This window comes from Haliotis asinina, chromosome 7 (genome assembly GCF_037392515.1).
Source record: "Haliotis asinina isolate JCU_RB_2024 chromosome 7, JCU_Hal_asi_v2, whole genome shotgun sequence".
Classification (NCBI taxonomy): domain Eukaryota; kingdom Metazoa; phylum Mollusca; class Gastropoda; order Lepetellida; family Haliotidae; genus Haliotis; species Haliotis asinina.
This window is the reverse complement of record NC_090286.1, coordinates 52504405-52527749: the sequence shown is the minus strand read 5'-3', so window position 1 is coordinate 52527749 and position 23345 is coordinate 52504405. Positions and strand designations below refer to the sequence as shown.

The 23345-nt window shown below is 39.0% G+C and overlaps 1 protein-coding gene across 1 annotated transcript; it reads right to left on the bottom strand.

Moving 5' to 3' along the window:
* Window positions 1–247: 247 nt before the first annotated feature.
* LOC137290469 (3'-5' exoribonuclease HELZ2-like) lies at window positions 248–15291 on the bottom strand. Its single transcript, XM_067821420.1, has 11 exons — window positions 15155–15291; window positions 7959–11512; window positions 7617–7714; window positions 6809–6949; window positions 5968–6099; window positions 5234–5487; window positions 4594–4950; window positions 3973–4212; window positions 3370–3541; window positions 2693–2860; window positions 248–2542 (listed from the first exon to the last, which is right to left on the bottom strand). The coding sequence occupies exons 2-11, from the start codon at window positions 11504–11506 to the stop codon at window positions 2439–2441; spliced, it is 5214 nt and encodes a 1737-aa protein (XP_067677521.1). The 5' UTR covers window positions 11507–11512; window positions 15155–15291; the 3' UTR covers window positions 248–2438.
* Window positions 15292–23345: the final 8054 nt, after the last annotated feature.

Genomic DNA, 23345 nt, shown 5'->3' with positions numbered 1-23345 from the left:
AACAATCTTGTCTATGTTTCATCAGCTTTGACCTTGGCTAGTTCTTTTCCTCTACTATGGCAGCTAAAATGTCTGATGATGATTTTGAGATTTATCGTGTGCTTTCTGTAATAATGCGTTTTTCACACAATTAATGTTTATTGTACCCTGTCCTTTTACATCTGGAATTGTAGCTGCAGTAAACTCAAGTACCCCATATCACATATTGCTTTGTCTGTCATTAACAATAACAAATGGAAACGAAATCTGTATTGCACTGTTTATTTGTCTTCTCCCGAATGCAATCTTACATGTAGAGCAACAGACCCAGCGAACCAGGCTGCCATCTTCGTTAGTACTTGGTACTTCCATTTGGTACTTCGTGGTAGTAATTCTTTATTTCGAATCACATTGATTCGATGGTGTATGGGCATTACCGATGTTTTGCGAATGCAATTCGATGGAAGGGAGATAAATATAAATCTAGTTTTCCTGTCTGCAAAATCTAGCAAAGGCGTTGTGCCCGTGCTTCAAATAATTCAAATTGAACACTGAAGTGTTCGGAAAGATACATACATTGTTCACAGGACCCTCGGGGCCCATGGGTTAATGTACCCAAGATGTTTGACTATGCTCGCCAGCCCGAATGGCGAGTGTTCCTCCACTCTTGTTGCCACGCTAAGTCAATCCGGGTCTATATAAAAACAGTAAAATTATCAGGATAAATATTTGATTGCTTGGCCAACACGACGGTTCATATTGATGTGTATAAATAACATTCGCAAACTTCACCTGCACAACATTTTCACAGAGTTTTCACTTGCTCTATGGACACATATTCTTCAGTGATTTAGCTTAAGCTTAAATTTGACAACACTTTATTCATTACACATCCCTACACATATTAGCTTCATTGATACACATCTGCTCCCTAGAGACATGTATTTCTTAGCTGCATATTTTCTCAATGTCCCAGTTCTCAGTACTTTTCCAACATATCCATGCAAGAATATACATTTGCCCATAGTTACCCATTTGCTTCTCAGATTCAGATCACTCATTCGTTTCACATATAAAAGAACCCCATCCGTTTGAATAAGACACTGCGTGAACTGGACGTAATGCCTCATTATCGGGTTTTGTTTCATTCACACATTCTTTCATTGTGTGAGAACCCACATGGCGACGCAGACCTCGATCTTAGACGCCAATTATTATAGTTCTATCTCTGAAACGTACGAGTGCAGGTTATGTGTAGGCTCACATATTGTCACGGGTTGTATCATTAAGCTGCTAATATGTACATTGTTATAAGGACATAAGAAAGCCGTAGAAACAGTATTATAACATTACATGTCGGAGAGAGTGATGTATTTACAACATGACCCCATGACAAGTTGAAAATTCACTAGCCAGTCGGTCAAGTGACTGTGGATGTAGATATTTTTATCACCATTACAAACACTTCCATTTACGTACATATATACATGCACAGATAGATATTAGAACTCAAAGAAAGGTAAAGAAGGACTGAATCATCTTGAATTTACCGGTTTTCCAGTTTTCAATGTAACACATTTTATCAAGATTTCGGAGCAAATAAGGTGTTGGCTACAAACCAGGTTAGCCGTAATGAAGGTCTTATATAATTAATCACGGGAGAGAGACATATTGATATACATATGTAAATGTATCGATATGTTGGCTGTAGGTTTATGAGTCCCTTGTGAATCTAGACAAAACCATTCATGAGGAATCAGGAGTAGGTGAGCTTATCGCTGTCACAAACACACGCAAAAACAACTAACAACTCAACCCATCATTAGAAAAGACAAATACAGGAACATAACATCTTTCCTCTACTGATACTAATCGCTCGCCTATGCACATTTGTCTTCATCTGTAAACGAACCATGTCCTTGTAAGAAACGCACACCCTCCACTTGAGCTGCTTTCATTTCATCTGGTGACAACAACTGGTGTGTTCGTTTTACAACAGAAATAATGAAAGTTGGAAGATATGTTGGAAAGTATTTGATTCCTAGAGAGGTCCGCATCCTCGGTCTGATGTATTGTAACAATAAATGTTCACATATATACATATGTACATGAATATGTTATATGAAAACTGCATTTGACACGTTGACAAAGACTGTACACTAATATGTTTTCAGTGTTATTTTGATGTAACCACACCATAATGTCCCCGTAAAATCTAAGGAAGAACTGATCTTCAGTAACCAATCTGTCCTCCGAGGTTCGTTGACTTGGCTGACACATATCATCTTATCTCAACTGCCAGAATCGACGCTCAGGAAGCTCACAAAGGTCTTCCTGCAGGAAATATGTAAAAATGTCAGTCTTAGTCACAACGTTGAGTCCGTTGTTCCACCTCGGTTTTGGTCGGCTAACCATAAGCATAACAATCCTTTGTTGGTCAAACACGTTTGATGCTATGATCAGTTCGGAGGGAAGGAATGTGCATCCGTAAAACACCTCTCAGTCTTGTATGCATCCAGGAGATGCTTCCAGATAGGGTCACATTTCAGCAGATGAAAATTCCCTGTAACCGGATTATTTATTTAGATATATATAGGTTACTGATAGCGTAGAAAGCCATATTTCGAATAATGAAATTAAAAAAATCGTAAATTTGGGTTAATTTGAGCCATCCATATGTTTATGAACACACTGTGGACTATTCAAACATTACCAATGATTATCAAGCCTTTCCGAGCACGAGTGAGCGCAACGTTGATCTGATTTTCATCAGTGATGAAACCGAGGTTGTGCCTGCGCCAGCCAAGTGTTGGTCTGTCCTCTATCTTGTACCGGGGAAGAGATCTCACCGTGCTGAATATCACATAGTCCCACTCACCCCCTGCAGAAGAATTAATGGGCGGTTTGTACATCATCATCATCATCATCATCATCATCATCATCATCATCATCATCCTCCTCCTCCTGCTGCTCCTCCTCCTTATCATCATCATCACATATATCGGTTCTATAACATTATATATAAATTTATATATAGCAACATCAGAGATGAATACTTGTTATCCATTTATTCCGTCTTTTTGAACTAGCAATGAAATCTATCCTCTAATGTGACCAGTATTTTCACATCTACATCCATTGGAATACAAGCAGTAATAACTGTTCTACCTTCCCCGCAACACGTCTCATTGTCACACACTACTGCTTTAATATACCTGGCCAAAATGCAGTCACAGACAGCCACATTAGCTTAACAGCTAAACGGTTAAGTATGTTATCAGTGCAAATGTAATTATAACCAAAAGTGTTCAAGTAACTATAAAATTAAGCATTTTGTGGATTTTACTAAGCACAAAGTCACTTGAGATGTATGGATGGAATGAGGCCTACCTTGACTTGCAACCACGGTCTGGACTCGGAGGTCTCCTAGGTTTTTGTTAGCATTTGATTGCTTCTCAAGCATTTCTTTGATAAGACTTCTCTGAGCATTGTACTGGGACATAACGTTGATGTTCTCAACTGGTATCATATCTCGGTTTACAAGGTACCTCACCACTTCACACTGTAATGCCAAAGAGTGAAACTTGGTAGTGAATTGATCAGTTCTAATCCACGCCACAGAGACAATTACTCCATTTATAACAGTTATCAGAGACTCGTTCTGACAAACAACTGGCTAGACCCATGACGCCGAGATACGATGGCAGATGGTATACCGGCAATTACTTAGCCGACCCCCCAGTAAATAAAGACAGAATAATTCATTTCATCCTTCTATCAACAGACATTAATTTTAATGAGATTGACGCATCATGAATGTTCTGGCTTTATCGGAAATGCAGAGTTAACACTTTTTCAAATTTCTCAAAAAGAGGCTGCTGCTCTATTCCTTGATTACATACATGCCTGAATAATGGACATAAAGTATGATGAATGTTGATTATCAAACAACATCTTTAACTCACACGATATCCGTGTCAAATCAAAACCTACCACTTTTTCAGCTTCCTTCCTATTGGACTTGGACTGTTCGTTGCCGTTCTGTGTAGTGACAGTGAGAGTCTCCTCCTTCCCAGCTACATGGCAGAACACCTTGGGGTTGGTCTTCGTAGGCCAGATGGTCAGTTCCTTCCCTGGAGCGATGTACCAAGCTGCAAGTTCCGGGTGACTATCTTCTGTCTTAAGATTCCCTTTGTAAAACTGGTTTGATGGAAACTTGCATATTTCTGGATGCTATAGGCCGATGAAGAATTAATATAACGTTAAAGACGGCTCAAGTAATTCATTTATCTTATCGGGTGATTCCCAACAAAGTATTCCTTTGTTGACTGAGTATCAATAAGTCGTCTCGTGTAAAATTACACATAATAAGACACTTTCGTTATGTTAAGGTTTTCCAGGAATGTTTTTTCACACCTGTGTCAATAACCTCAACGTTTAAGCTTTACTTTACCTAGGACAAAGGCTAATATGCTACTATAGTTACTTAAGCGTTAGTTAAGCTCAATGTTTGAATTCATTAAACGTCTAACAGAACTTTACATTCCAAAAAAGATGACACCTTCAACTGGGGCCAACTAGATACTTTATTGGGCAAATCAAATATACACCAACCATTCTATACTGGATATTCAGGAAAGCGGCATCCTTCTTGTATCTCTCAAATAGCGACTGGTCAAGACCTAGGAAGGCAGCCTGCGAACACTTTACAATTGGCCTCAGCTGGAGGTGGTCACCTATCAGCACGACTTGTTGAGCCTTGGTAGCGATGATGGGGATCATGGTCTGGGGCTCTGTGCACATGCCACTCTCATCGATGATACATTGGTTGATGTTGGCTACTTCCGTCAATTTCTTGCCTCCAGCTACTACGCATGTGCAAAGAATGACGTCACAATGAGCCAGCTCGTGCTTCTCGGCTCGCGCAATCAGTTTGTCGTATGCCTTCAAATCTTCCAAGGTAATGTCCTCCTGTAATCAGTTTATATGATTTTCAGCATGCATTTCATACTGGATTTACACAACGAGATTCTGGACCAGACAAACAAGTGACTGAAAGCAAGATCCACTTCCCAACGTCATCAGGTTGTCATGGCATCAATAAATCGCGGTAATCCGAGGAGCCCGAGCCTATTTCAGTAATCTCATTAGAAACTCTAGACTTATTGTGGCCCGGACGTGAATCGACCCGTAAGGTTATGACAAACATCTCAAAACTACCACTGCTAAAGTATTTCAATGAAATTAACTTCACCTTTTGGGGATCATCAAAGTAGGTTTTGAATCTTTCATCGTATTTTCTTATTTCTTCAGCATGTGGTCTCCCGTCTTGTCTGATGACGAAGTGAAGAGTAACCTTCCTGATTTTAGGATCAGACGTCAAATATTTGTTGTTTCTGTCAGAGATCACAATCTTCTTTGGAACTGGCTTATCATTCTCTTCAATGGTTTTGCCATACATTCGTATGATCCTTGGACACAACTTCCCCAGTTTCTTCACCAGGTACTCTGTAATGAAACAAAGTTAATGACCCAGTTTAGATTTACGCCACTTTTATCCAAATTCCAGCAATGTCATTGGATAAAGGTTTAACACGTGTGGGGAATGGAACTCTGGTCTTCTGCATGATGAACGAATGCTTTAACCACTACGCTACAGCACAGGCCAAGTGAACCAAAAAAATGTGTATATTTGTATGAATGCATAACGGTATACGTTCTGTGGATGTTATTCCCTATATGTCAAACTGCACTGTCCGATCACAATGTTTAGTATGTCACATACTGTATTGGTTAGGATTGATGCAGGTACTGAATGGCATCGTGTCATCCAAATATAATCATGCTTCAAAAGATTTTGCCACAGTCCTAACTGTGTCAGGATCACCCGGATCCTCTTGGCTACTTATATCTATTGAATAATGATTTGAACAAAAAGATGGTGATGATGATGATGATGATGATGTGAACAGAATATTAAATAATTACCAGCAACAAGATCCACTGATTTGTTGGAGGGCCCACAATAGAGAACTTGTCGTTTTCCTTCATCAGAGTGTGTTCTATTGATTTTGTTGAACAGATACACCATTTTCACGCCAATGGTGGTTTTTCCTGTTCCTGTAACATCCGGAAGAAACTGTCCTGCTAGGTGCTATATAGTATTTTTGTAATTTATCAAGTATGCGACAGATGTTAGAATCGAAAACTAATTTCACACATTTAGGAACAATGGCCAAAATAGACTTGCACTTTACAAATATGTTCTTGTTATTATAAAACCTATCAAGGAGTGCAGGTTAAAATATTGCCAACAACCATGTTTCAAAAGCATTCATTTACTAACTGCTTTATCCACAAAGCCATTTAGTAAGAGGTGAAATGTAACATATGTTTTATTTGTGAGTACACTTTCTCACTAAAGTTCCGATCCTGTTACATTTTTTATTTTTGAATGGAATTATAGAAGTGTATTTTTATGTTTTTAAGGTTCCCAAGTTTACATCATTAAACATCAATTCACATTTTGAGAGTTTGTAATCCCATCGACACATTGTACCAACACACAAAATCAACCGTCCAATCCACCTTGCCCCCGCTGCTTTCATTTATGCCGCAAAAGTATAACCTCACGAAAGACTTGTAGAGAAAATTTCACCTAGAAGCACACACTGGTGTTGTGAGATTTGTATTTGAATATATGGCATTATTACAGTTTCGTGAAAGTAAAACGTCGAGGCAGGACTAGAGAAACAAGTGATTAACATTCCTTGCTATTTCTTTATCCTAACTACCAAATTTGGTGGCCAATTCCTCACTTAGAACCTACCCGGAGGCCCCTGTATCAGACTAAGTGGCTGATCAAGAGCACGCCGAATGGCTATTCCCTGATTGAAATTGTTGATAATCATTGCGGAGCAGAGTTTTCGCTCTTCCTCTGTTAGGTCAGTCGGGATCAGGTGAGCAGAACCTGTTTAACAAAGGCCACACATACAACACATATTTTAGCCTTCAATTAAAGGTCATTTTGATGATGTCCATCACAGAACATTCTTCAATTTCTGGATCCAATGTTAAGCATGGCATAGAATGAAGCTGGCATATTTATTACAGAGCGAATCGCACCCTGAAGATAATGCCTTAAGTTAATATTCAGTCACCACATGTGTTTGCTTAGACAGATGAAGAGGGAGACTGGCCATGATTTCCTAACACCACTTCCATTTAAACATGACTAAACTGAAAAATATTATTGCCATAACACCTCATCTTTCCCATCGTAAAATATCGATGCACATCACTTGTCCAGAATTATTTATACATTTATCATTTATATTTATAATTCAACCACGTGTAAAATAAAGGCAAATAAAAGGGTTAAGGATATCTTGCAGTAGCTATTGAACATACTTGCAAAGTCAGTATGGTTTTTTATTTGCATGATATATAGTACCCTGGAGCAAATATTTCCTAGAACTGGCTAGAACTGCAAGATCTCATCAGCAATATGGATTATGCAGTGAAAATATAGTGTTTGTTTCCTCCTAGATGATGGATTACATGATGAATTAAATCGGAAACAACATAATATACATGTAACCCTGCATCTTTCACTTTGGTAGGGTTAATCTGCTTACGTAATCTTGTTGTCAGTAGGCTTCGGCCTTTCAATGCAATATTTCGGGCCAGTTCGGATCCTTCTGTGTCCAGAATCTCCAACATCTGTTCTGTTCTCCTTTAAAGATAATACAAATGAAGTGTCAGGAAGAACTGAAAACATACGTATTGATAAATTTGTTAACGCATAGCGTGTCCTAAAGTCCTTGTCCCTTACACCATTGCATATTTCCATGGGAATTTCTTGTAAACTTGCATCCTGTTATTACCATATCACATGTGTAAGAGCAAAATTCTAATCTACTGACAACAAATATCTACATGTTCTTATTTTAATCTATTACATATATATCTCCTATTACCTGTCAATTTGAGATTTCACAAGGATCTCAGCCGCAGCCGGGAATTCTTGGTCTATCAAAATTGGCGGAGGTGGGACCGAGTTCGGTCTCATTTCAAAGGCTATAACAACAGTTCCTGCATGAGGATCACTGTCCGCAGTTCTGCTTTTTGGCTTCTTCAGCTTCACTTTCTTGATTAGGGCATGACCAACCCAAACACTGGCTGAACTGAACATTGAGCTTGGATCATAATCCCTTGGAGTATGCCTTAGACATAAATAGTCCAAGGACGCATCGTTGCAAGGGATATCGAAAGAACTTTCACCAGCTTTCATTTTAGCCATTCTGTCTACGCCTTTGCCACCTATTTCAATCTGTCGAAAATCGCAAAACTTTGCGTCAAGTATCAATCGTCCAATAAGTCGTTGATTGCAGTTTCTGATCAGTGTTTTCACATTATCGATGACAATGGTATCTTCGCTGCCAATGGAGTTAAAAGCACTTTCCATACGAACAACAGGCAGCCATGTTTCCTGGTATTCATCAATGTATTTGAACTGACGATTCCTGAAGGGCTGTGTCACATACTCAGCAAACGTATGGACTGGATCATCCAGATGTGTCAGGCAGAGATCATAGTTAGCACAGACATGAAACAGCTGAACATAAGGAGTAAGCATCCCCCTTTCTGGTTCTGCATGCACCTGAACTTTGAGAACCTGGCCTGAGTAGAAAATGAGTCTGAAGCCATAGAAATGGCAAACTGACATGTCCCCATATTTCTCATCCGCCAGCATCTTTTCTCCTCGCCTTTGGGAAACAGACATGTCTTTGATATCTGGCACAACTTCCCTTCTTCCTGACGCATGAAAAGCGTCTTTCAATGCTTTGGCAAAGTCCTGAAATGGTACCTCCTCAGTATGCATATTTTCATCAAGCAAAATGTTAAACTGTTCTGTTTTTTTAATTTGGTTGACATTTATTTGATCTCTTCTTTCCCTTTCTTGTCGTTCTTCATATCTGTAAAGACGCTTCTTCCAGAAACATACAACTTGTTCCCTTCCTGACGAGGAAGTTTCTGCAACTGGTTTTCTACAACAGTCTAGCAGATTTAAAGGCAATTCTAATCGTCTGTACGATGTACCTCGAAGAGATGGAATACGTAATGCCACACTGCTGTCACTGACTCTTTCAACAATTGCATTGAAGGTCAGAGGTTTTTTTGAAAGCATTTCACTCTTTCTTATTGTTCTACAAGTATTCTTGAGTTTGATTTCTCTTTGACATGCTTTCGTCATCTGCTCACATGCCTTTTCAACCTCTGCTTGGGTGTATGGGGCGTTCTGCCCATCTAACACAGCGTGGACGAGTCTATGAACAATCAGATCCACATATCTTCTTATCGGAGACGTGAAGTGGGTGTATGGGAACAGGTTCAGTGAAAAGTGACCGGTGTAGATTTTGCCTTTTGAAGAGCATTTGTATGTTGCTGAATCCAACATATGCACCCAACGATGATTTGCAAGGCACTGTAATGGATGCAGTTCATCACAGCAGAGAAGATCCCTTGCTTTTGCAAAGTCCTTCCTTTTACCAGCTTCTTTCAGGTCCTCCAATACTCTTTTCTGCACAGAAATATGTTCACGTGTTTCTTCACTGTTCTGGTAGCAATGTTTTGCTACACAGCATTCTCTGTCATTGAGAACACGAAAACCCTGAAGTTTGACAAGGAGATCGATGATGCTACCTTCCATGTTAACCCAGTGAACACGTCTATCTACAGGCGGAGCAGACTGACAGCGCAAAGGGACACAGTGTTGCCAGGATTCCATCAACCATTTTCCAATGAAAACATTAGTTCTAATCATGAATTCCTCTATGAGGTTGTGTGCATCAATAGCTCCTTGTTTGTTCTCAATATTTACAAATCTAGGATCTTCAAATCGTACATCAAATCTTGAATTCCCAAGTCGCTCTTTTCGAAAGTTCTTTGCTAATACATGGAGGACCCGTATGCTACTTTTCAGTGACTGTTTACATTTGAACTGCACTGGTTCACCATCAATGATGTTTTGAACCTCCTCGTATGAAAATTTTCTGTCGGATCTAATTATGCTTCTGGACACTGATGGCTTTTCAATAATATTTCCTCGTTTGTCAATCTTAAAGAAAACAGAAATTGCAAATCTATCACAGTTTGGCAGGAGACTCAAAAGGTCTTGACTTAGTGTTTCTGGAATCATGTGATGGCCTCTGTCATCTGTAGGAAAGAAGGTTGTTGCTCTTTGCTCGGCTGTCTTGTCAATGTCATCCCCTTTCTTCACAAATGTGGTCACGTCAGTGATGTGAATTCCAACCAATAGGACACCATCTTGTTTCACCTTCCAGACACTGAGGGCATCATCCAAATCTTTAGAATTACAATTATCAACTGTAAATACAGACAGATGGCGATAATCTTCTCGGTTTGTAATTTCAGCTTGGTAAATCCCTGATTCAATCTTTCCAGCAAGTGAAACAGTTGCCTGTACAGTGTTACTTGGATAATATCTAGGAACATTGAACTGTGGGATCAAAACCTTCAGACCACTTTCAAATGTTGTCCCACATTCCATGACTTTTACAACTGCTCCCTGTGGGTAGGGAAATTGTTTACCCCACGACAAAAGAACAACAAGAAGAACATATTGTTCCTTCTTACTGTGAATTATTTCATGACAAAATTGAAATTTCAGTTGTTTACCCTTCTCATAAGCATGCACATCTATAAAGTGTTTATTATTTTGAGTCATCCCAGAATTGGAGTTAGACATGTTGAAGTCCTCTTTTTGTTGTGTTGAATTATGAGACCAGATACGAATTCTGGGTATGCTGTTACACAGTGGACTGACTATACTTTTCTCCTTGCTGTTGACAGTGCATGCCAAGACGGGGAATCTTGTCTCCCGAAATTTGCTTCGCAACACCCCTTCCACTTTACCGTACAGTTTATCATCAACACTAGCATTATCTGTATCTTCATCCACTGCATTGTTCAAAATTTCAACTACAACTTCATCATTATTGAAAGTGTATCCAATTTTCCCTCTTCCATGAATTTCTATTTCTTGTAAGTTACGTTCATCGTCTTGGATTTTACACACAGCAAAATGGGGTCCTTTCAGGTTAATGATGCACCTCTTGTACCTTTGCGGATCATTTTGTAACTTTGTATGGAGTTCCCCGTCCAGACCATGCTGGAGAATATCCACATGAGCTTCCTTAGGCCAGTAGACGATATCAAGATTTTCTCCGACCACTATATCATCCGTGTCCTGTCCGTCATATCTCCCCTGACTTTTTTCGAACCATGTCCTAGCTGACAAGTCTGATGTGGTCAAAGAGGTATCCACTTCTGGTTCACTTGATTCTGAATCTTCAGAAGTACATTGGGAGTCGTCATCGATTTCTGGAGACGTATCAGCTTCCGTATCACTCTCTTGTGAATTGTCAGAATTAGTAAGAACCCTCCCAGAATGTTCTTGTCCCTCTCCATCTGCAGATTGTATCCGTGTATTGCGACGCATCATCTAAAACTGATATTTTCAAATATTACATATATACACGCGAGTATCTTGAACATCGAACTGACAAGGTGATGCGTCACACGAGCTGAGTTTGTTGATGCTATAAAATGACAATCCCATGGGTGCAGCTTATAATTTATTATCCTTTCAAATCAATTAACAGGGTGAATGAGTGAGTGAGTGAGTGAGTAGGTTTAGTTTACACCTCTTTTAGCCATATCCCAATAACATCATGGCGGTGGATACCAGAAAATGGGCTTCACACATCGTACCCATGTGGGGAATCGAACCAGGCAATGACCTACTTTTCAGCTGATCCGAATTTTCTCGTGGGAAAGTGACAATAGACACCACAAACAACCCAGTTTGGTGAAGTCGTAAAATGATTCATAATGCATCTGGCTCACTTGTCACACCTGTCATGTGATTTTTGACGATTATTCAGTGTAGTTCTGTAACAAACAATGACACTGATATAATATCAATTTCGTATCAGACCGCCAAAGGTTTCTAGCGGCTGGCCAGTTGTCAGAATACTAGTTGTCAGACATGGGTTCAGCTCCTCACATGGGGACCCGTAATAGATTTGATCTTCGGTAACAGGCGACTAACGGGATCGGGTGATCATGTTCGCTGACCTGGTTGACATATGTCATCGTATCCAAATTGTGTAGTTCGATGCTTATGGTGTTGATTACTGTATTGTCTGGGATATTGCTGAGTGCGGCTTTAAACACCAAACCAACCAGTCAATCAAAAGATATAAGATCTGGAGGGCAATGTACTTCCCTGACGTTATGATAACACAGGACATTTTGAAAAGTGATAATGTTGGACATAGACTAAGGCTTAGTCTTTGAATATATATAATTTTGATAGAAACAAGCAAACCCATTTTAACTGTAAAGGAGCCCCGTGGAGATCAGAGATATACCTGAACCTACGGAAGACTTGCTTTGTTCAGAGTCACTGCAAGGAGGGCTAAACGGTAGGAAAAATAATGTGGTTCAAGGACTGTGAGACAGGCTATGTTGGACAGGTCCCTTGCCTTGATCTGAAAGTGGCATGTCACAGTGATCTTGTCAGTAAAACGGGAGGTTGCATGTCAGTTCTAATCGGGTGTAACATAAATAAATACTTGTATCCATGTTTTGTTGGGCCTAAATCAACAGGACAGTCTTTACCTGCGGAAAACATCGGTAGGCTCGATTCAGTCAATTAATATATTGCAGCTCAGGTACATACATATTTTAACGCCATTCTGCGTGGCAATAGCAACAGGATTTTTACCAAGACATATAAGAAAATAAGCATATAGCTCCACTAACCCGACCTTTCAATAAACATCACCGCTAATGTAATAGCAGAATTTACTGCTTTTACGCGAATAGAAAGAAGGTATTTGATACTTTAATTAAACCATTAATTATTTTAACTGAAATGCATTCGTTTGATCGATATCGGATCTAACCTTCGACGAATAAACAAAAATAAGCGTATTTTTGTTGGCATAATGGACTTTGAACCATAGAAAGACTGGGTGCAACACGTCCACAACATTTGGTAGACATCTACCAATCTGATCTTATCTATGCTTAAGTGTCAACTGATTGGAATGCCTTAAAATCGGGAAGTTACCAAGTACACAGTTGTAGCTAGTAACAAAGTAAAAAATGTTATCTTGTTCGCATAGATAGACACAATTAAATAACTACAGGTGTATACAATATGGATTTGTAGCAACTAGGTTGAAATACCTTACAAAATACGCCCTTTAACCTTGAGTCATATATAGGCATATACAAGAGTACCGAGAATATATGCAGGTGTTCTGCTGAATCATTATTTTCAAGTGTAACACACTCATATAAAACAATGTATTGTTGGGGATCCACATTGAATACAAAGTATTGTACTATAAGCACACAAGCAAACTATAAACTTCTTTGTCATTGGGAAGACTCTTAGCAAGATGTTTCTTTACTGGGTATTTTGTTGTCTATTCCAGTATTTACAATCAGTTTAATGCTGCTTCGTCTAATGGGCGATAGAAAATGACAACAGGATTCGAAGCTATGTCGACAGGTCGCCTTTCACGAAGTTAAGAAGTTGTATATCTATAAAATTACCATCATGCGTTATCGCCTCAACTTCATAAACGCCTATCAAAGAAGAATGAGTGAGTGAATGAGTGTAGTTGTACGCCGCACTCAGCAATATTCCATCTAGATGGTGGCGAATCAAAAAAGAAATGAACAATGACGTGGAATATGTTTGATGTTAATACGGAGACGAGTCGGACATAATATTGAATTTGCTGCAATGGGTCTGTTGTGGGTTTTCTGAACGTGGACACAAACATGCTGTTGGAAGCACTGCTGGGCAGTAGTCCCAAATTGTATCTGCATGCTTCAAACATCCTCGGTCATCGAGGGTATTACATCAGCATCTTAAAACTCACGTCATTTCATGACACACGTGGTAATTGAAAAAGAACCCGTAAATGCATGTAACCTCTTTCTGCATATTAGAACGATGTGAATTCAAACCCCAGTCGTGAAAGTTAGACATTATCTTCGGTGGTTTATTTATGGCTAGTTGATGGGGTAGCCCAGTGGTTAAGGTGTTGGCTCGTCACGCTGAAGACCCGGGTTAGATTCTCCACAAGGGTACATATGAAGCCCCTTCCTGCTGTCCCCGTCATAATATTGCTGGAAGTTTCTAAATGGGGAGTAAAATTACTCACTCACTCTTAATGACACTCCAGGCAATATTCCAGCTACACAGTTGCTGTCTGGAATTCACTGAGGCCAGACCAGAAAATAGAGTGAGTGACATCATCACCATGGATCTACGCAAACGGGATACAACGTCTTACATCAACCACTAAACCAACCACTAAACCAACCACTAAACCAACTACTAAACCAACTACTAAACTAATCACTAAACCAACCACTAAACAGACTATATCCCGCCTCTCGCGACAATGACGAGGCATTGTCTAATCCGGGTATTAAGGTGGAAGCGTGCACGAAAGCAGTCACGTTTTTCCAGCGTATAACAAAATTGAATACTTGAAAATATACACTCTTTTTTCTAACAATGAATGTGTAACCTCAGTATATGTGCTGAAATGTTATGCCTGTAAGTACGGCAATATATACGTCCTTGATCACTGTAATAGTTTTTGCAACGCTATTTATAGTGTCAATGCAGCCTTTCTACTATCTACAGACTTTACCGTCAAAGTAGGACATATTTGTAATCACTCTGCATGTATGTTATGGAGAACGCTCAACTGCAAAGCTGTGATACGTGCGACAGAACCGTGCCCACTTCCTGATCGCGTTGACAACCGAATAGGAAGTGAATTGTACCGTCATGATTACAACACGCCCTGCACTAGTTGGCGACCTACACGTTAGCTCATTATTCACTTATTAATAATGCACTGGCTTAATACATCAAAGCAAAACAAGGTCACACTGTTATTGAATAAGATCAGTTGAAATAAAATGGGCGTATATCAGCTGACATTACGTACATATACATTCATTGCAGTGGTGGGATTTATGGAGTTACCAATACTAACATTGATCGGAGTAAATGGCTTGAGCTCTTTAGAGCATATGCTTGTATAACACTTACATAGCTGCCAGACTGTCTGAACTTGTATCTGTGCCCAGACTGCAGGTGTTTCCGGCGTTATGGCTTTGTGTTCAATGCAATCTCTTGCCGTGCATGCTCGCTGTATAGATATTATCAACCAGTATATCACTTACAAGCAACAGGGTCAAAGTTGAGATCGCAGACGCCTATGTCGCTGCTCTGTGTCCTTATGTGTGCGTTATTGACTGAAGTGGAACATTCACGTACGGGCATGTCAGGGTATTGATGAGAATACGCAGAATGACGCAATAGTAGTTTATTACTCGCAAATGGCAATGCTCACGGTGATAAAAGATCTTACACTTCTGGGTTCGAACACACAAAGACCGCTTCCTGACGAACACTGAACCACTTGAGTCCTTATGACCACAGACTGAGTGAGTGAGTGAGTGAGTCAGTTAAGTTTTACGCCGCAACATTCTAGCAACATAACGTGGAGTGGGAGGGGGGCAAAGACAATGACAAAGTACCATGGATTGTGAAAAAAATATCTGAAGAAAAGGTGGCTTAATACATGTTAAAACATAAATTAATTATCTCCCGGGAAATTAGTGTTTGACTTTATAAACTAAATTTCTGAAATTCTTCAAAGGTTGGTGGTATGTCAACCAAATTGTCTAACTTCCAGACGTAAGTTACAACATTATTGTTGCTTTGTAGGTTGTGAACTCTTGTTTTAAAATACGCCTTATTGGACTGTCTGTGAATGTCCCATCTTATGTTACAAGTTCGAGAATTAAGGGAACCTAGCATATAATGGAACCTTTTATGTGTATCTCAATAAACATGTAATTGTGTTTGACACATGGCATCGTGTTCTAACTGAGAAAAACCGATGCTCAGGATGTTAATCGCTGGGTTGTTTTGCCCAAATCTGATTATTTACACATCGCCACCATATAGTTGGAATATCACTGAGTGCCGCGTGAAAATATACTCACTCACTGACTTGTGTGTAGGTTACGTTTTCTAGGATGTACATTAATTTCATGATGGGGGCACTACGACAATATAGTATCTAATATAGATAGACTGACATTGAGCAAACGTGTTTGATTTGACATATATTTAAATCCAGATGTTAACAAAGTGTGGTTGACTTTGGATTTGATGCAGCTGGATTCGACAAAAATGGCTGTGGGTACTTAATGGATCTATGATTACAAATCAGTGATGACACAAAGTATACGTGGAGAGTAAACATATCTTGCCCTGCCCTATCCACATAATGTGCACAAAAAGTAAGTATTTATAGGCGGATGCCATATACCAGTACCCCTGTCATGATGATCTGGTCAACCTATTCTCTCTGGAACCTGGTATTCTTTTGTCCTTCGGTCCGGGCCCGTGAAGATCCGAGTTAGAATTGATCTTCAGCAACCAATCAACCAATTTCATTCCAGGGCCACTAGGTCAAGGCGATGAACACATTTAAAATGATCGGTATGTTCGTGCAGGTAGTACTCACGCGAATTATACATGTCATTGTATCCGAGTAACGTAGTCCAACACTCATGACCTGATCAACCTGCTTGTGAATTACATCCAGACAGCCGTCTAAAAGCTGGGTATTACGATACGTGGCAACAAACAGTAAACATTTATTTGCTTGCAAGGCTGAGTGACAGTGAGTCAAATGTCACGTTTGTTGCTAAGTGGGATTAGATACAGGGCTTTCTCATAAGCCGTTCTCTGTAAGCAAATGACAGCAACATTCTGGATGCGTAACAAAACTCACCATTTTACACAACTCACCATTTTACACAACTCACCATTTTACACAAATACATAATATGTACAGATATTCATAGCGACCCCTCAGCTTCACCATAATGGTGACTTCACAGGAAGACGGCATTTGTGATTTCAGCAAAATTTTCGCTGAAGTGCATGGCATTTGTTAAAGGAATTAAAGCGGCGGTTAGGTTTAAAAGTAGAAGTTGACTGCGAAATGTATTACAAAGTAAGAAAATTGGTCGTACTAATGACTTTGATTACTTTATGGATTAACGTTCATTGGTCGTACCAATGACTTTGATTACTTTATGGATTAACGTTCATTGGTCGTACCAATGACTTTGATTACTTTATGGATTAATGTTGATTGGTGGTACCAATGAGTTGTTCAGTATGTAAATTATTTGATGATGACGTTGTGATTGGATTTAGCTCATACACTGGGTATAAATGATACAATGTCAGTGGACAGTGCAACCATGGCATCTCAGCAGATACGTCACACTTACCAGCATCAAGGTATGGAAGATACCTTTGTATGGATGAATGTACTTAATGTATGTATATGCTTAGTGGCCAAGAGGACGACTGGATATCATGTAAGTGCTTGGAGGAGAACTGTATGTCGTGAGTTTCTACCGTGAATTACATCATCACCAACACTGGTACTGTCGGGTACGGTGTAAAACGAAATCTACCCACACACCTCAGAGTCAACGAAATTTGCTGGTCACAAATAGAGCTGTCTGGATTAAGTCAGAGGCGAAGACAGACAATGGACTTTCGTCCTGAAATGAGTCAGATTTAGGTCCTTACTGAAAACACGAGAAGAAGTGACTTTTAAAACTCATTTATTTTCCATCAAGCAAAGTAATTAAGCACCAGGATTACCTGTAGTTATCTTTGATGATAGAACGTCTATTTAAGAACATTTGAATTATGCTAAAACAACATTTTAATAGCAGCGTATGTATAAATAAAGCCCCGTAAAATTAATTTACAGTTCAATATGAATTTTACAACCTTTGTTTGTTGCAAGATGAGTCAGTAAACAGAGTCAGTTGAACATCCTGCAGCAAAGAATAGGGGCACTTAAGAACTTTCAAACATCGTGTGACCTTTTCCTAACCAATGAAAATAATGTTTCAAGTTGCTTTTATCAATATTCCATGAATGGACTTCACGCAATGCACAGCTGGGTCAGCTTGACCTGATCAGGTGAATACTAATACTAATACCACAGCTGGTTGGGTCCGGACAGTCCGGACAAAGTCGTTGGACATCTTTTACAAAAAACGCTATAGTGATAGCGAGAGTGAATCGACTTGTGAAAGTAACTGACGTCTGTACGTTGTAAAGGTGGTCTAACAAACTACACAGCATATGACTGTATAACATATTCATTAATACATGAAATGACTGAATAACATATCCATTAATACATGAAATGACTGTATAACATATTCATTCATACATGAAATGACTGAATAACATATCCATTAATACATGAGATGACTGTATAAACATATCCATTAATACTTGAAATGACTATATTTTCAGAAGTCTTGTTTTCCGGGGCAAGTTCTGTAACGAATCGCAACATTAATGACATTCTTTTTTCCCCTATTTAATGAACTACTCAACCTTCAGCTTGTGACATTTGATCTCTCGTCGCATGCATATGTAGAGTAGCTCAGGTCACGCTGAACAAGCTGTTACTTTGTGGAGAAACCTATGGGAGCTTCAGCTACCAGGCAACTCCTGTAGATAACATCATGAAATATGCTCAAAACCATACGGTCGATGATCTTGTAATCGTTTCTCACTACACTAGTGACGAGTGTCTTGTTAGACGATTACACATTATTCAAATCCGATGGGTGTGTATGTGAGTGAGTGAGTGAGTTTAGGTTTAAGCTGCACTCAGCACTATACCACCTATATGGCGGCGGTTTGTAAATAATCGAGTCTGGACCAGACAATCCAGTGATCAACAGTATGAGCATCGATCTGCACAACTGGGAACCGATGACATGTGGCAACCAAGTCAGCGAGCCTGACCACCCGATTCTGTTAGACGCCTCTTACGACAAACATCGCCGCCTTTGGGGCAAGCATGGGTTGCTGAAGGCTTACTCTATCCCGAATCTTCACGGGTCGGGTTTGAGTTGTATAGGGATTCTTTGGTAACAGAAGCTAATTAAGGAACTTGGCTATTGTTCCCACTTCTCTTTATCACAACCAACTACAGTCTCTATTTCATCTTATTTACACTACAAAGTAAACTTAACGCGTGACGTAAAATGACAAGCTATGCTATGAGAGAGGAACAAGTATTATAAATTGGCAACTTCCTTATTGCAAAAGAAGCGATGAAAATGCTATCAGATGCAATTATAAAGCATCTGTTGCAATAAGGGACTTGTCATCCAATAACACTTGTTCCTCGTCATTACACCAGACTAAAGAAGTTATACGTTTAAAAATCATCGCATAACGAATAACTAACATGACTATTATTATAGTTGTAAAATGGGTGAGCGACCCTGCTGGGATTTCAGAGAACCGGGGCGGTGGGGTAGCCTAGTGAGTAAAGCGGTCGCTCGTCACGCCCAACCCCCTGATTTGATTTCGCTCTTGGCCACGATGGGCAAAGCCCATTACTGGTGCGTGGCGCCGTGATATTGCTGGAATATTGCTAAAAGCCGCGTAAAACATAAACTCACTCTCTCAACAGACAACCACATAGCAGGGAAACATATGTGATCTAAAATCAGTTACTTCAAACAACCCATCAAAAGTGGAACCGTTATAATCGAGATTCTGCCTCTTCAAGCCCTCATACAATGGAATCTACTCAATCTGACCTGACCCACCTAAGTTTTAACCCATTTAATTATTATACTCAGTTGTTCCAAACAGTTCATATGCAGTGGATGGTATATTACAGGGATTCCACATCTACAACCACACCTATAGAGCGGCCCTACATTTTGTTGCGGCCAATAGTTACATTAACAATGAGCAGGTTCATACTGCCCCTTATCACATGAATATAAAAATATGCAAATAAAACTTGATGGAGTAATAATGAGAGATAAAGCAAATCTCCACGAGAGAGGCTAAAAACAACAAATTTATTTTCTATCACGTGAAAAGAAAAACATTTCTAAAATAAAGACTACAAGGCTATAAGCAATAATAACAAAAGTGACAGTTTTCATAGAAATTATTGATTATATGCATGTTTAGAAATATTACCACATTACAGCTTGTTCAGCTTGACCTGAGCTACATTACATATGCATGATCAGGTGGGTCAGTTGGCGCAAACGGCACGTCAAGTTAACGCCAATAAGTACGGGAACAGAGATTGTTATACAGCTGCCTTGTCTCGGCTCTTCAGACATATTGACAATCAACTGCACCCCTTCACAATAATAGTCCCAGGCAGTTGACACGGTCACGCAATGCACTGGTATTCATTTGATCAGGTCAAGCTGTATATACACACCCATAGCTATTAATCTAGAAGATTTAGTCAAAGAATCACAAATCCAACAGATGTAAGACACGGAGGGAGAAGAGACCGAGGGAGAAGAGACATTGGTTAATGCTCCAGACTCGTTATACACACTATGGATTATAGAGACGATCTTAACACACCAGGTTTGCTTATATTGATATGTTTGGTTGAAAGAACGGTCATACCTAAAACTAGAAAACCTTTTGGAATGATGTGTATGAAACGTGGTCGAAAATCCAAACACTACAAACAAACTGCACTGCGGAATTACCAACCTTGAATGCCTTTGCCTACAATGATGACAAGATAGTCCTAAGTGTCATACATTAACACCGACTTAGACTATCTTAGCGCTATGAGAGCTTCGAAAATCAAACAGATGTAAATTTCCCGAATCTAATGGTATAATCTTTACATTTAGAGATATCCTTTCAGATCTAATGTTATATGACATGAAGCACATTTTAACAAACATATTATCAAATGAGGAAAAATGAACTTTATCATTTGGTAGGAAAGTTCACGGACTACGTAATCCATGCAAGTTACATGCAACTATATACAGATAGGAAAAAGGATGCAGAGTAATATATGACACTTTATCAAACTCATATGCCTTAAAAGAAGATGTACAGACTCGGTTAAACTAGGGAAAATGACATTTTTACAGTAAATGTACACTCAGTTAAACTAGGGAAAATGACATATATACAGGAATATCGGAAGCTATTTAGGAGACATTACTATTTTTCATTTAATACAACAAATAGCACACAACTACAGTGGTTCATTGCAAAACCGTATTATTCAAAGAAACCTGACAAAAATCAGACATGCTGATATTCAAAATTGCAGGTTCTTCTAGTTTTGATATTTTGAAAGAGAACAAAGCTGATGCATATTTAAAGATGTAGACGAGAATCACTTTATCTTTGGATTTATGGAAAAAAACGTGAAGAGGTTTTGAATTCTATTTACATTGCAGCAAAACATTACATCTATACCGAAAATGCTTATATTCCCTCACTAATGCTACCGAAGTAAAACATACCTCCTTTGTTCATATCACTAATGAAAATATGTCTCGAAATGTGAATAAAAACAAATTTGTGACCTTCTCCATAGTTATGCATCATAGTCAATCATGTTCAAACATCCATCTACTGTCCAGTAAAATATAATACATGACTTCATTAGCATGTCCCTAAGCAATAAGACGTGATACTTTATGCATAGTCTGTAGATAGATTTAGCTCAATTTAAAAGAATATTATCCTGAAAAAGGCTGGATATTTGTTCAATGATCTTGCACTTGCAAGGTGAATGCCAATCACCATACTCCTGGAAACAGACCAAACAAAATGCCAGGCAGTCATTAATATCATGGCTTCCATATAAGGTGTTGATAAATATTAGTTCAAAAACAACAAAAGTCATTGATTGTCAGGAATGCTAACACATAAAATGCATAGTCATGACTGAAATGTAAAACTCATCAGTTCATTGTATTGTGCCAACACTTTTCAAAGACAATATTTGTACAATTTTACATTTGTGTTACCAGAGTTTGAAAGGCATCTATATTCACTAAAAGGCGCCGGTACTCTAAGTACAACATTCATGACTGCGTCAATACATTTTACTCAAAAATATATGCCCCTGTTCAAACCATTGTGTTATAATGAAAACTGCCAATTAGTTGAGTTGGGGCTTCCAAACTTTGTTTGGGTAAACACATGGAGTCCATTCTGCTGATTACACAAATATTACAACAGATCTACCCACCAATTCTAAAATGGCCTTCATGTGTCGAAATTTATCTAACAGATTGAATAACTAGTGCACGTTGTAGACGATAGTGTCTGTTCATTCCTCATCGAAGTAGGCATGTGACCTGTCAGGGTTTGTAATAAAGACTTCATCTTTAAATCTAAAGTGTAAATGTACAAAAAATATGACAGCGTTAAGTAGACGGAAATGTTCTTCACATGAATTATTTATCGTACGTTGAAGATTAAGAAAAAGTAAAAAAAGAAAAGAGAACTTACAAACCCTGTGATCTTAACCAAATACAAGATGAATTGCAATGTGTGCTACCCTTTATTACTTTCTCTTCTTCGTGTGTATTACATGTGCATGTAGATATTGCTTTGTGTGCACGCGCAAGTGCATTGCACTAATGGCCTGTGATATTTCAAAACCGGAAATAAAGAGAGAATAAAAATGTGACCATTCAAGTTAAGGGGAACAAATCTCATCCAGTTGTCTTTGAACTAGTGTGAACATATAACCTGCAAATGAATAATTATATTAGAGTGATCGAATCATCTTCACTTCATTTTTTGTGATGCGGTAAACTCATCACTAACAATCCAGCATTACGATGAAATCATCCCTCCACCTCAGTCTTTGTACAAGGCTGAAGTGATCACCTCAACCCCAGTCTTTGTACGAGACTGGAGTAATCATCTTAAACCCCACCTTTGTATGAGGGTGAACGGATCACCATCATTTTTTTAGGTTGAACTGATAACCTCAACCTTAGTCTTTGTATAAGGGTGAACGGATCACCTCAACCTCAGTCTTTGTATAAAGGTGAACGTATCATCATCAAATCAGTTTTGGCTGAAAAAATAATTCTAACCTCTGTCTTTGTGTAAGGATTTACCGATACCTTCACGTCAGTGTTAGTTAAGGGTTAGCTGATCACCATCATTCCAGTGGGTTTTTTTTAGGCTGAACAAATCAACTTCACCTCAGCCTTTGTATGGGGTGAACTATCACCATCAATCCAGTTTATGAATTAGGGTGAACAAGTCACCCTAACCTCAGCCTTTGTATTGGGGGAACTATCACCATCAATCCAGTTTATGAATTAGGGTGAACAAGTCACCCTAACCTCAGTCT

Excerpts from the sequence above, each read along its gene's own strand:
- LOC137290469 (XM_067821420.1), bottom strand. The coding sequence starts at position 11,506 with ATGATGCGTCGCAATACACGGATACAATCTGCAGATGGAGAGGGACAA. Across the intron at positions 7,715-7,958 it reads GTGAAATCTCAAATTGACAG|GAGAACAGAACAGATGTTGG; the intron begins GTAATAGGAGAT and ends TTATCTTTAAAG. Across the intron at positions 2,861-3,369 it reads GACCGTGGTTGCAAGTCAAG|GGGGTGAGTGGGACTATGTG; the intron begins GTAGGCCTCATT and ends ATTCTTCTGCAG.